We start from the raw sequence: 13,583 nt of genomic DNA, 5'->3' as shown, positions 1-13,583 counted from the left end.
TTCCTATACTTTCAATGGAAGTTTGGAGAGCCAAAAATCGGTACAGACCATAAAAAAAAGGTACTGTGCCTATTAAAAAGGTACAGTTGGAGGGTATACACACACACACACACACACACACACACACACACACACACACACACACACACAGAGTATAAAAACACTTTCACAAATATAGCATCATAGCATGGTTCTTTAAGTTATAGTTACCTTCCAGCTTGTAAATTCACACCCGCTTTGTATCCTATTAGTCAAGCATATTCATGAATGCATCTAAACTGTACAGTCAGCACATGGCTTTGAAATAAAGGATATGTTTATCGGTACTCACCACATGTATAATAAAACCCCTGAAGAGATAATCCATTTGAAAGTGCTGAGTGGAACACTTCTTATGCGAAGATCTTTTTGTGTGGTGTATTCACAAAGGGACATTTTCTGTAGACTAGAGCTGGGTTGCTGACATGCAGAGCAGATTCACAGCCAACGCAGTGCAATTGTTTCTCCAGCTGCTGAAATGAAAGCAACTTGTAAAATGACTCATGCTGCATTGAAGAAAGTTTGCTAACCAATCACAGCTTACTTTGTTCTATACCAGACAGCAGCTTGTGTGTCTTGTGTGTGGAATTGGGGCTGACTCTACAGTAGAATGCTTCAGTGTGCTGTAGTAGAATCAGAGCTGGATGATGATGATGGCTAATCATCGCACTTAAAATATCAGTACAGTGTAAAATAAGCAAGAAGGTGCTTTGTAAGATCCTTTCTTTGGGATACCAGTCAGGAACCTAACCATGAGGAAAAAGAAAATGCAGGTGCACACACTAAGCTAGGGGTGGGAAACATGCGGCCCGCGGGCCGGATGCGGCCCGCGGACCGATCGTGCCTGGCCCGCTGTGCCCCACCAGAGTGCAATGACAAGCGGCCCGACAGGCCGCTTGTCATTGCACTGCTCTCAGACGCGGCGCCGCTGAGGAAATCCCGGTCACGTCACAGGGTCAGCTGACCGGGATTTCCTCTGTTACCATGCGCGCGCTGGGCGGCATGGGGGGCGGGCACTGCAGTGAGCAGGAACGGCGGCTGAGTCAGGAGAAGAAGCGGTGGCCAGCGAGCGGGAGCAGGAGAGGCCACATCAGCAGCGACTCCAGGCGGCAGCAGCAGCGCGGATAATCGGACAGTGGGGATCGTCTGCCACTGTGACAAACAGGTAAACCCCCTGTCCAGCCAGCCCCTGGATCAGCGCTTCAGCTGCCATAGAGGTTTAGGGGTGGGGAGGCCGCAGAGTTAAAATCTGCAATATGGGTTTAGGGGAGGGGGAAGGGACTGTCTGCCATAATATGTAAAAAAGTGGGACGCTGTCTGCCGTAATGTGTAAAAAGGGGGACGATGTCTGCCGTAATGTGTAAAAAGGGGGACGATGTCTGCCGTAATGTGTAAAAACGGGGGCACTGTCTGCTGTAATGTGTAAAAAGGGGGACGATGTCCGCTGTAACGTGTAAAAAGGGGGACGATGTCTGCCGTAATGTGTAAAAAGGGGGACGATGTCTGCCGTAATGTGTAAAAAGGGGGACGATGTCTGCCGTAATGTGTAAAAACAGGGGCACTGTCTGCCGTAATGTGTAAAAACGGGGGCACTGTCTGCCGTAATGTGTAAAAAGGGGGACAATGTCTGCCGCAATGTGTAAAAAGGGGGACGATGTCTGCCGTAATGTGTAAAAAGGGGGACGATGTCTGCCGTAATGTGTAAAAATGAGGGCACTGTCTGCTGTAATGTGTAAAAAGGGGGACGATGTCCGCCGTAATGTGTAAAAAGGGGGACGATGTCTGCCGTAATGTGTAAAAAGGGGGACGATGTCTGCCGTAATGTGTAAAAAGGGGGACGATGTCTGCCGTAATGTGTAAAAACGGGGGCACTGTCTGCCGTAATGTGTAAAAACGGGGGCACTGTCTGCCGTAATGTGTAAAAAGGGGGACGATGTCTGCCGTAATGTGTAAAAAGGGGGACGATGTCTGCCGTAATGTGTAAAAAGGGGGACGATGTCTGCCATAATGTGTAAAAAGGGGGACGATGTCTGCCGTAATGTGTAAAAAGGGGGATGATGTCTGCCGTAATGTGTAAAAAGGGGGACGATGTCTGCCGTAATGTGTAAAAAGGGGGACGATGTCTGCCGTAATGTGTAAAAACGGGGGCACTGTCTGCCGTAATGTGTAAAAAGGGGGACGATGTCTGCCGTAATGTGTAAAAAGGCGGACGATGTCTGCCGTAATGTGTAAAAAGGGGGGCGCTGTCTGACGTAATGTGTAAAAACGGGGGCATTGTCTGCTGTAATGTGTAAAAAGGGGACGCTGTCTGCTGTAATGTGTAAAAAGGGGACGCTGTCTTCCGTAATGTGTAAAAAGGGGGACACTATCTGCCGTAATGTGTAAAAAAAAAGGGCACGCTGTCTGCCGTAATGTGTAAAAAGGGGACTCTGTTTGAGTATTTTGTGTGTGGCCCTCGAATATTCGCTGGAAGTGTTAAGCGGCCCCCCAGCTGAAATAATTGCCCACACCTGCACTAAGCCCTAAGGGAGTTATTCAGAGATGGGCGTAGATCTTGCTTCCCACAGCAAGATCTGTGTCCATCTGCTCACATGTTGGGGGCCGCCCAGCACAGAGCATCATCACAGCGAAGTGATCCGTCGGCTGGTTTTACCAGCATATTTGTAGATGATGGTTCATTTTCCAGCCATCATCGCTCAGTATGTCTGGCGCAAGCGATAATGGCTGGAAGATGAACTCGCTTCTTCCCGGTACACCCGCACTGCACTGTCCCCAAGACCCACCTGCTAGCCGACGCGGTTCGCCTGCTCCCTCCAGCTGTCAGTGCTCTCTCCAGACGCAGCTCCCGCGGTCCGCCTGCTCCCTCCAGCTCTGAGGTCTGCTCAGTCAGTTGGGATAGAATCTGTGGCAAGCGCAGCAAGCCACAGAGCCCGCAACATGGAGAATGCTGCAAGCCCGCATGGTGGTAGGGATCCCGACGTTGGTATGTTGACCACCAGGATCACCAGGGACGTGCAGTCAGGGGAGGCAAGGGAGGCAGTGCCTCCCCTGTCATTCATGATTAAAATAATACAAAGAAGATACTTATGACACATATTCTGTGTCATAAGTATTTTATTTATATTATGTTAATCATTTTACAGTTTGAATTGTTGTTAAAATGTATTTTGCGGCACCGAGAACGGTGCCTCCTGCTCTCCATTGTGATGGGCCGGAAGCAGGGGGCGGGCAGGGGGCAGGGACAAGCAGAGGGCTGTAAAAGCCCATTGAAAAAATGAATGGAAGCGGCACCTGTCCAAGTGCCGCTGAACAGCAGGGGCGTGCTTTCAGCGTATCTGAAAGCATGCCCCTGTCACTGTGACTGCATCCGGCCATGGGCGTCATCAAGTGCCGTGGGGTCTGCGGGGACCGACAGAACGGGACCCGGGTCTGCAGCTTCGAATGAGGAATAGTCTGCAGTGGCGCACACAGAGACGGAGACAGCTTTGTCTCCGTCTCAGCAAAAGCCGCGATCGCGACCGCGGATCTGCAGCAGCAAGAGAGAGCTAAGGAGCTCTCTGCTTATAGCATCTCTACCACTGCCACCCTTCTGCTCCCAGCCCCTGATGGACTCTGTAAGTTTAAAGCCAATGTTTGTGTGTATTTGTATGTTTGCATGTACAGTATGTCTGAGTTTGTGCACTGGACAGTATGTATGTATGCATGTGTATGTGTTTGTGTATGAATATGTGCATGTACTGTATGTGTAATATATATATATATATATATATATATATATAAGGCAAACAAGTCTGGCACTCACCCATGGGCAAAGTGAGCTACTGTAAGCTCCTGCTCCAGTGCCCTCCTCAACATACACAGCGGTCTGCATGTATGGAACGGAGAAACAATGGCGGCACTCTGGCGACTCGGTTAAAGATGTGTAGAAATAGTGCTGTTTATTCAACGTTTCGGGGTATCTATCTATCTATCTATCTATCTATCTATCTATCTATCTATCTATCTATATTACACATGCATGCACATATACATACACACCCACGGAAACCCCCCTCGCTAAATCCTGCGTTTGCCACTGGTCCGGGTTGCAGCTGCAATTTTGGTCCGGTCAGAGCCTGATCCTCCTCACCTGCCGATGCAGGCTGCCGTCATCACCTCTCAGCTCCTCCGTTCTCCTCACATCCCATCCCCACTCCACTTCTCACCTGCCCCCAGCTCCTGCTGCTGCCACCCCTGGCACTGTGTTGTTTTTTCTCCTCTCATCTCGGTGCAGTGTGACAGTGTGATAGCATCACTGCTCGCTCCGCAAAATTACGTCCAGGGCTCCTTCTTGGCCTGTATCAGAGGTTTAGGGCTGTTGTGATCGAAGCAGCAACCTCCACCCGGACTCAGTCAGTGTATGCACCAAGGTGACCCATTCTCATGCTACCTTGCACAACAGTAGCAGTGTGGTGGCTGATGCCTGCAGAGCTTGCACTTTAATACCAGCTTAGACCGTTGACCTCCTGAGTTTGTTTGACTCTCTTCTCCATCACTGATTTTTCTCTGTAGCAAGCTTTTCAGTGTGACCCCCATGACCTGAAGAGTGTTAATGATTTATTTTTATGCCTGAGCTTACCTCTCCCTCCTCCATTTATAAAAAAAACCCCGTCACCTTTTCCCTGGCATCACCCACTGCTGTCACCGTCTCCCTGGCATCACCCTCCCCGTCACCCTCTCCCAGGCATCACTCACTGCTGTCACCCTCTCCCTGGCGACCCTCTCCCTGGCGTCACGCTCTTCCTGGCGTCACGCTCTTCCTGTCACATTCTCCCTGGCGTCACCCACTCCCTGTCACCCACTGCTGTCACCCTCTCTCTGGCGTCACCCTCTGCTGGCTATTTTGTTGTCCAGAACATCCATTAACTTAATGGCGCCACATCCACGGTGCTATTAAGTTAATGGAAGCCCTGGACAACAAAATTGCATTCATGTCCTCCTCCCACTCCCTTCCCCAGTCCCAAACACTAACTATTATTATGTTTTCTATAAAAATGTACAATATATCACAAGTATGATGAGCAGGCAGGCAGCGGGAATTGGCGGCATCGGACTGAGATGCAAATTAGTGGTGGAGGGCTGGGTCAGTTGATAGTGGGCGAGTTTGTAAGCCACTGGCGGTGGCAGCGGGCATCGGCTCAGGGGCAGTAGTGGGCATAGGCTTGGCGGCGGTAGGGGTCATCGGCAGGATTCGGCGGACATTATGGCTGCAGTGCCTCACCAGCCACTGACCTCACCGCACGCCACTGGCTCATTCAGATACTGTATACCCAAAATAGAAGGGATAAGCAAATACAGTACATTGGGCTCATTTATCAATGAGTACATCGCTGACTGTGTGGGCACCCTCCTCTCCTGTAGCTGTGACTGTCGCTGCTATTAAACTGAGCACTAGAGACTGGCACAGTGCCAGAGTCTACAGCGCGTGCGTTGGACTTTGAAATAATGGTGCAGCGGCCATTTTTATGAGTAGACTCTGGCACTCAGAGCGCTAGCAGCAGTGGTGACGGCTACGAGAGAGGACGGGGCCCAAACATGGAGTCTGCAGATGCCCATAGTACTACTGTGTAGCATAACGTGAATAATGTCCTGTACATTACTGTGCTCCATTATGTGAGTAAGGCACACTATTGTTGTGTGCTGTCATTTGATTTGGGGTACTATTGAGTGGACACGCCCCTTTTTTGCCACACATGCCTTCCCTATTTCAAATATGAGGGGGCACCAGTTCTTTACTTTGCCAGGGCTGCTCTGATCCCTAAATACAACCCTGGGGGCTAGTCACCCCGCATACCATATCTGTGTGCCTGATCGTAGCCCTGCAACATTTTGCAGGGCTACGATCGGGCCGGAATTAGCCCCTTAGTCATGAACTAGTGACAAACATGAAAAAGTGGAGTAGTTACCCATGGCAACCAATCAGATTCTCGGTATAATTTTATACTATAGTATGCAATTTATAAATGTTACCACAATGCTGATTGCTTCACTTCTCCACTGTTTTCACTGCCTAACATGCTGCTAACAGGGACGTGCAGTCAGGGGAGGCAGGGGAGGCAGTGCCTCCCCTGTGATTAATTAGTAAAAGAATACATAGAAGATACTTATGACACATATTCTATGTCATAAGTATCTTCCTTATGTAATGCCATATTTTTTGTTGTTGTGTGAAATTACTTTGGGAGGCACTGTTAGCAGTGCCTCCCATACAGAATAGGAACGGGGAGAGAGCGGGGGGCGGAGCCTAGCACTGGGCTGTAAAAGCCCATTGAAAAACAGTGGCAAAGCGGCACTGAAAATAGTGCCTCGCTGACAGGGACACCACCCCCATGTCAGCGAGGCAGCTGTGATTGGACTGCGGATCCAGCACTGGATCCGCTGTCCAATCACCAAGACGCGGCGGGATGCAAAAGTTGGGATGGGAGCAGCAGCAGCGGTGGGTCTGCAGTGACTGCTGCTCTCCCCTGTCATGCTCCGCCAGCTCCGTCCCCTCCTCCCGCACACAAGCACCAGACGTCTCTCCTGTGGGCGGCTGACACCTGCCAGAGTCCGGCGGCTCCGTCCTCCCCTCCCGCTGACTGCCACTTGTCCTCTGTGGCTGTGCGGCTCTCCCAGTCCTTCTCCGGAAGCTCCATCCCCTCCTCCCGCACACAGGCACCAGACGTCCCCTCCCGCTGACAGCCACTTGTCCTCTGTGCGGCTCTCCGGCTCCTCCGTCCGCACACAACAGCAGGCAGGGTTTTTTTTTGTTGGTCGGTCTCTCTCTCTCTCTCCTTCCCTCTCTCTCTCTCTCTCTCTCCCTCCCTCTCCCTCTTTCTCTCTCTCTCCCTCTCTCTATCCCTCTTTCTCTCTCTCTCTCTCTCTCTCTCTCTCTCTCTCTCTCTCTCTCTCTCTCTCTCTCCCTCCCTCCCCTTTCCCCCCTCCTGTGGATTGAAGCATTTATGTGTAACTTACTTATTTTCCATGTATTGGATTCTACTGGACAAGTGGACGTGACCGGCGTGGGATGTAGGTAAGTAATCTCTCTCATTTTTACAGGTCCCCCTATTGGATTCTACTGGACAAGTGGACGTGACCGGCGTGGGATTTAGGTAAGTATGTGTGAGTGTGTACGTGTGTTATAATAAAATTTTACTTTCACGGTGTATGTGTTGTGTTTTTATTTGGGTATTATTTTTTTTGTAGAACTACAGGTACCAGCGGACCCATTATTTCCCCGCATGCTGGTACTTGAGGTTCTCCAAGTACCAGCAAGCGGGGGAGGCTTGCTGGCCCTTGTAGTTCCACAAAAAAAAACAATATTCTTTTTTTTACACACATGGCTATCAGCCCGGCACCCACCGCCCAGGGGTGCTGGGGACAGCCTCGGACTTCACCCCTGGCCCTTGGGTGTCTGGAGGGGGGGGACCCCTTGATTTAAGGGGTCCCCACTCCTCCAGGGAACCCCGGCTAGGAGTGACTAGTTGGGGGGGTAATGCCACGGCCGCAGGGACCTACATAAATGTGTCCCCCGGCTGTGGCATTATGTCCCTGGCTAGTTTTAAAAATACAGGGGACCCCTACATCTTTTGTCCCCCATATTTTTGGAACCAGGACCGGACTAAGAGCCCGGTGCTGATTGTCTAAATACGGGGAACCCCTGTCCAATTTTCCCCCCAGTATTTAAACAACCAGGACTGGCTCAAAGAGCCCGAGGCTGGTTATACTTAGGAGGGGGGACCTCACGCATTTTTTTTTTACATCAAGTTACTGGAAGCCCTGGACAACAAAATTGCATTCATGTCCTCCTCCCACTCCCTTCCCAGTCCCAAACACTAATTTTTATTTTTTTATGATAAGCAGGCAGGCAGCGGGCATTGGCGGCATCGGACTGAGATGCAAATTAGTGGTGGAGGGCTGGGTCAGTTGATAGTGGCCGAGTTTGTAAGCCATTGGCGATGGCAGTGGGCAGTGGCTCAGAGGCAGTAGCGGGCATTGGCTCAGCAGCGGTAGGGGTCATCGCCAGGATTAGGCGGACATTATGGTAGTGCCTCACCAGCCACTGACCTCACCGCACGCAACTGGCTGCTACAGTATGTTCTAGAGATGAGCGGGTTCGGTTTCTCTGAATCCGAACCCGCACGAACTTCATGTTTTTTTCACGGGTCCGAGCAGACTCGGATCCTCCCGCCTTGCTCGGTTAACCCGAGCGCGCCCGAACGTCATCATGACGCTGTCGGATTCTCGCGAGACTCGGATTCTATATAAGGAGCCGCGCGTCGCCGCCATTTTCACACGTGCATTGAGATTGATAGGGAGAGGACGTGGCTGGCGTCCTCTCCATTTAGATTAGGGTTGAGAGAGAGAGAGAGAGATTGACCTGAGGCTGTGATACTGTAGAAGAGAGTGCAGAGTTTAGTGACTGACGACCACAGTGACCACCAGACAGTGCAGTTGTTTGTTTTATTTAATATATCCGTTCTCTGCCTGAAAAAAACGATACACACAGTGACTCAGTCACATACCATATCTGTGTGCACTGCTCAGCCCAGTGTGCTGCATCAATGTATATATATATCTGACTGTGCTCAGCTCACACAGCTTATAATTGTGGGGGAGACTGGGGAGCACTGCAGTGCCAGTTATAGGTTATAGCAGGAGCCAGGAGTACATAATATTATATTAAAATTAAACAGTGCACACTTTTGCTGCAGGAGTGCCACTGCCAGTGTGACTAGTGACCAGTGACCTGACCACCAGTATATATAATATTAGTAGTATACTATCTCTTTATCAACCAGTCTATATTAGCAGCAGACACAGTACAGTGCGGTAGTTCACGGCTGTGGCTACCTCTGTGTCGGCACTCGGCAGCCCGTCCATAATTGTATATACCACCTAACCGTGGTTTTTTTTTCTTTCTTTATAGTCATACTAGTTACGAGTATACTATCTCTTTATCAACCAGTCTATATTAGCAGCAGACACAGTACAGTGCGGTAGTTCACGGCTGTGGCTACCTCTGTGTCGGCACTCGGCAGCCCGTCCATAATTGTATATACCACCTAACCGTGGTTTTTTTTTCTTTCTTTATACATACATACTAGTTACGAGTATACTATCTCTTTATCAACCAGTCTATATTAGCAGCAGACACAGTACAGTGCGGTAGTTCACGGCTGTGGCTACCTCTGTGTCGGCACTCGGCAGCCCGTCCATAATTGTATATACCACCTAACCGTGGTTTTTTTTTCTTTCTTTATACATACATACTAGTTACGAGTATACTATCTCTTTATCAACCAGTCTATATATTAGCAGCAGACACAGTACAGTGCGGTAGTTCACGGCTGTGGCTACCTCTGTGTCGGCACTCGGCAGCCCGTCCATAATTGTATATACCACCTAACCGTGGTTTTTTTTTCTTTCTTTATACATACATACATACTAGTTACGAGTATACTATCTCTTTATCAACCAGTCTATATATTAGCAGCAGACACAGTACAGTGCGGTAGTTCACGGCTGTGGCTACCTCTGTGTCGGCACTCGGCAGCCCGTCCATAATTGTATATACCACCTAACCGTGGTTTTTTTTTCTTTCTTTATACATACATACTAGTTACGAGTATACTATCTCTTTATCAACCAGTCTATATTAGCAGCAGACACAGTACAGTGCGGTAGTTCACGGCTGTGGCTACCTCTGTGTCGGCACTCGGCAGCCCGTCCATAATTGTATATACCACCTAACCGTGGTTTTTTTTTCTTTCTTTATACATACATACTAGTTACGAGTATACTATCTCTTTATCAACCAGTCTATATATTAGCAGCAGACACAGTACAGTGCGGTAGTTCACGGCTGTGGCTACCTCTGTGTCGGCACTCGGCAGCCCGTCCATAATTGTATATACCACCTAACCGTGGTTTTTTTTTCTTTCTTTATACATACATACTAGTTACGAGTATACTATCTCTTTATCAACCAGTCTATATATTAGCAGCAGACACAGTACAGTGCGGTAGTTCACGGCTGTGGCTACCTCTGTGTCGGCACTCGGCAGCCCGTCCATAATTGTATATACCACCTAACCGTGGTTTTTTTTTCTTTCTTTATACATACATACTAGTTACGAGTATACTATCTCTTTATCAACCAGTCTATATTAGCAGCAGACACAGTACAGTGCGGTAGTTCACGGCTGTGGCTACCTCTGTGTCGGCACTCGGCAGCCCGTCCATAATTGTATATACCACCTAACCGTGGTTTTTTTTTCTTTCTTTATACATACATACTAGTTACGAGTATACTATCTCTTTATCAACCAGTCTATATATTAGCAGCAGACACAGTACAGTGCGGTAGTTCACGGCTGTGGCTACCTCTGTGTCGGCACTCGGCAGCCCGTCCATAATTGTATATACCACCTAACCGTGGTTTTTTTTTCTTCTTTATACATACATACTACTACGACATCTCTTTATCAACCAGTCTATATTAGCAGCAGACACAGTACAGTACGGTAGTTCACGGCTGTGGCTACCTCTGTGTCTGCACTCGGCAGGCAGTCCGTCCATAATTGTATACCACCTAACCGTGGTTTTTTTTTCTTTCTTCTTTATACATACATAGTTACATAGACATCTCTTTATCAACCAGTCTATATTAGCAGCAGACACAGTACAGTACGGTAGTTCACGGCTGTGGCTACCTCTGTGTCTGCACTCGGCAGGCCGTCCATAATTGTATACTAGTATCCATCTCCATTGTTTACCTGAGGTGCCTTTTAGTTGTGCCTATTAAAATATGGAGAACAAAAATGTTGAGGTTCCAAAATTAGGGAAAGATCAAGATCCACTTCCACCTCGTGCTGAAGCTGCTGCCACTAGTCATGGCCGAGACGATGAAATGCCAGCAACGTCGTCTGCCAAGGCCGATGCCCAATGTCATAGTACAGAGCATGTCAAATCCAAAACACCAAATATCAGAAAAAAAAGGACTCCAAAACCTAAAATAAAATTGTCGGAGGAGAAGCGTAAACTTGCCAATATGCCATTTACGACACGGAGTGGCAAGGAACGGCTGAGGCCCTGGCCTATGTTCATGGCTAGTGGTTCAGCTTCACATGAGGATGGAAGCACTCAGCCTCTCGCTAGAAAAATGAAAAGACTCAAGCTGGCAAAAGCAGCACCGCAAAGAACTGTGCATTCTTCGAAATCCCAAATCCACAAGGAGAGTCCAATTGTGTCGGTTGCGATGCCTGACCTTCCCAACACTGGACGTGAAGAGCATGCGTCTTCCACCATTTGCACGCCCCCTGCAAGTGCTGGAAGGAGCACCCGCAGTCCAGTTCCTGATAGTCAGATTGAAGATGTCAGTGTTGAAGTACACCAGGATGAGGAGGATATGGGTGTTGCTGGCGCTGGGGAGGAAATTGACCAGGAGGATTCTGATGGTGAGGTGGTTTGTTTAAGTCAGGCACCCGGGGAGACACCTGTTGTCCGTGGGAGGAATATGGCCGTTGACATGCCAGGTGAAAATACCAAAAAAATCAGCTCTTCGGTGTGGAGGTATTTCACCAGAAATGCGGACAACAGGTGTCAAGCCGTGTGTTCCCTTTGTCAAGCTGTAATAAGTAGGGGTAAGGACGTTAACCACCTCGGAACATCCTCCCTTATACGTCACCTGCAGCGCATTCATAATAAGTCAGTGACAAGTTCAAAAACTTTGGGTGACAGCGGAAGCAGTCCACTGACCAGTAAATCCCTTCCTCTTGTAACCAAGCTCACGCAAACCACCCCACCAACTCCCTCAGTGTCAATTTCCTCCTTCCCCAGGAATGCCAATAGTCCTGCAGGCCATGTCACTGGCAATTCTGACGATTCCTCTCCTGCCTGGGATTCCTCCGATGCATCCTTGCGTGTAACGCCTACTGCTGCTGGCGCTGCTGTTGTTGCTGCTGGGAGTCGATGGTCATCCCAGAGGGGAAGTCGTAAGCCCACTTGTACTACTTCCAGTAAGCAATTGACTGTTCAACAGTCCTTTGCGAGGAAGATGAAATATCACAGCAGTCATCCTGCTGCAAAGCGGATAACTGAGGCCTTGACAACTATGTTGGTGTTAGACGTGCGTCCGGTATCCGCCGTTAGTTCACAGGGAACTAGACAATTTATTGAGGCAGTGTGCCCCCGTTACCAAATACCATCTAGGTTCCACTTCTCTAGGCAGGCGATACCGAGAATGTACACGGACGTCAGAAAAAGACTCACCAGTGTCCTAAAAAATGCAGTTGTACCCAATGTCCACTTAACCACGGACATGTGGACAAGTGGAGCAGGGCAGGGTCAGGACTATATGACTGTGACAGCCCACTGGGTAGATGTATGGACTCCCGCCGCAAGAACAGCAGCGGCGGCACCAGTAGCAGCATCTCGCAAACGCCAACTCTTTCCTAGGCAGGCTACGCTTTGTATCACCGCTTTCCAGAATACGCACACAGCTGAAAACCTCTTACGGCAACTGAGGAAGATCATCGCGGAATGGCTTACCCCAATTGGACTCTCCTGTGGATTTGTGGCATCGGACAACGCCAGCAATATTGTGTGTGCATTAAATATGGGCAAATTCCAGCACGTCCCATGTTTTGCACATACCTTGAATTTGGTGGTGCAGAATTTTTTAAAAAACGACAGGGGCGTGCAAGAGATGCTGTCGGTGGCCAGAAGAATTGCGGGACACTTTCGGCGTACAGGCACCACGTACAGAAGACTGGAGCACCACCAAAAACTACTGAACCTGCCCTGCCATCATCTGAAGCAAGAAGTGGTAACGAGGTGGAATTCAACCCTCTATATGCTTCAGAGGTTGGAGGAGCAGCAAAAGGCCATTCAAGCCTATACAATTGAGCACGATATAGTAGGTGGAATGCACCTGTCTCAGGCGCAGTGGAGAATGATTTCAACGTTGTGCAAGGTTCTGATGCCCTTTGAACTTGCCACACGTGAAGTCAGTTCAGACACTGCCAGCCTGAGTCAGGTCATTCCCCTCATCAGGCTTTTGCAGAAGAAGCTGGAGACATTGAAGGAGGAGCTAACACGGAGCGATTCCGCTAGGCATGTGGGACTTTTGGATGGAGCCCTTAATTCGCTTAACAAGGATTCACGGGTGGTCAATCTGTTGAAATCAGAGCACTACATTTTGGCCACCGTGCTCGATCCTAGATTTAAAGCCTACCTTGGATCTCTCTTTCCGGCAGACACAAGTCTGCTGGGGTTGAAAGACCTGCTGGTGACAAAATTGTCAAGTCAAGCGGAACGCGACCTGTCAACATCTCCTCCTTCACATTCTCCCGCAACTGGGGGTGCGAGGAAAAGGCTCAGAATTCCGAGCCCACCCGCTGGCGGTGATGCAGGGCAGTCTGGAGCGACTGCTGATGCTGACATCTGGTCCGGACTGAAGGACCTGACAACGATTACGGACATGTCGTCTACTGTCACTGCATATGATTCTCTCAACATTGATA

General features: G+C 49.2%; 1 protein-coding gene and 1 long non-coding RNA gene across 2 annotated transcripts in view; one reads left to right on the top strand and one right to left on the bottom strand.

Annotated features, from left to right (window-relative positions):
* The window catches only part of P2RX7 (purinergic receptor P2X 7), a 195,318-nt gene extending 194,806 nt beyond the window's left edge, over nucleotides 1-512 (bottom strand). Inside the window, exon 1 of the mRNA XM_063964421.1 lies at nucleotides 332-512. Within this exon, the coding sequence (XP_063820491.1) occupies nucleotides 332-435 (104 nt within the window). The 5' untranslated portion in view covers nucleotides 436-512. The remainder of the gene's footprint in view (nucleotides 1-331) is intronic.
* LOC135066290 (uncharacterized) overlaps nucleotides 1-13,583 on the top strand; it is a 78,554-nt gene that overhangs the window by 58,675 nt on the left and 6,296 nt on the right. The window lies entirely within an intron of this gene.

The sequence above is a fragment of the Pseudophryne corroboree genome, chromosome 1, assembly GCF_028390025.1.
Source record: "Pseudophryne corroboree isolate aPseCor3 chromosome 1, aPseCor3.hap2, whole genome shotgun sequence".
In the NCBI taxonomy this organism is placed as follows: domain Eukaryota; kingdom Metazoa; phylum Chordata; class Amphibia; order Anura; family Myobatrachidae; genus Pseudophryne; species Pseudophryne corroboree.
The sequence above is the reverse complement of the archived record's forward strand: the minus strand, read 5'-3'. Positions and strand labels throughout refer to the sequence as shown.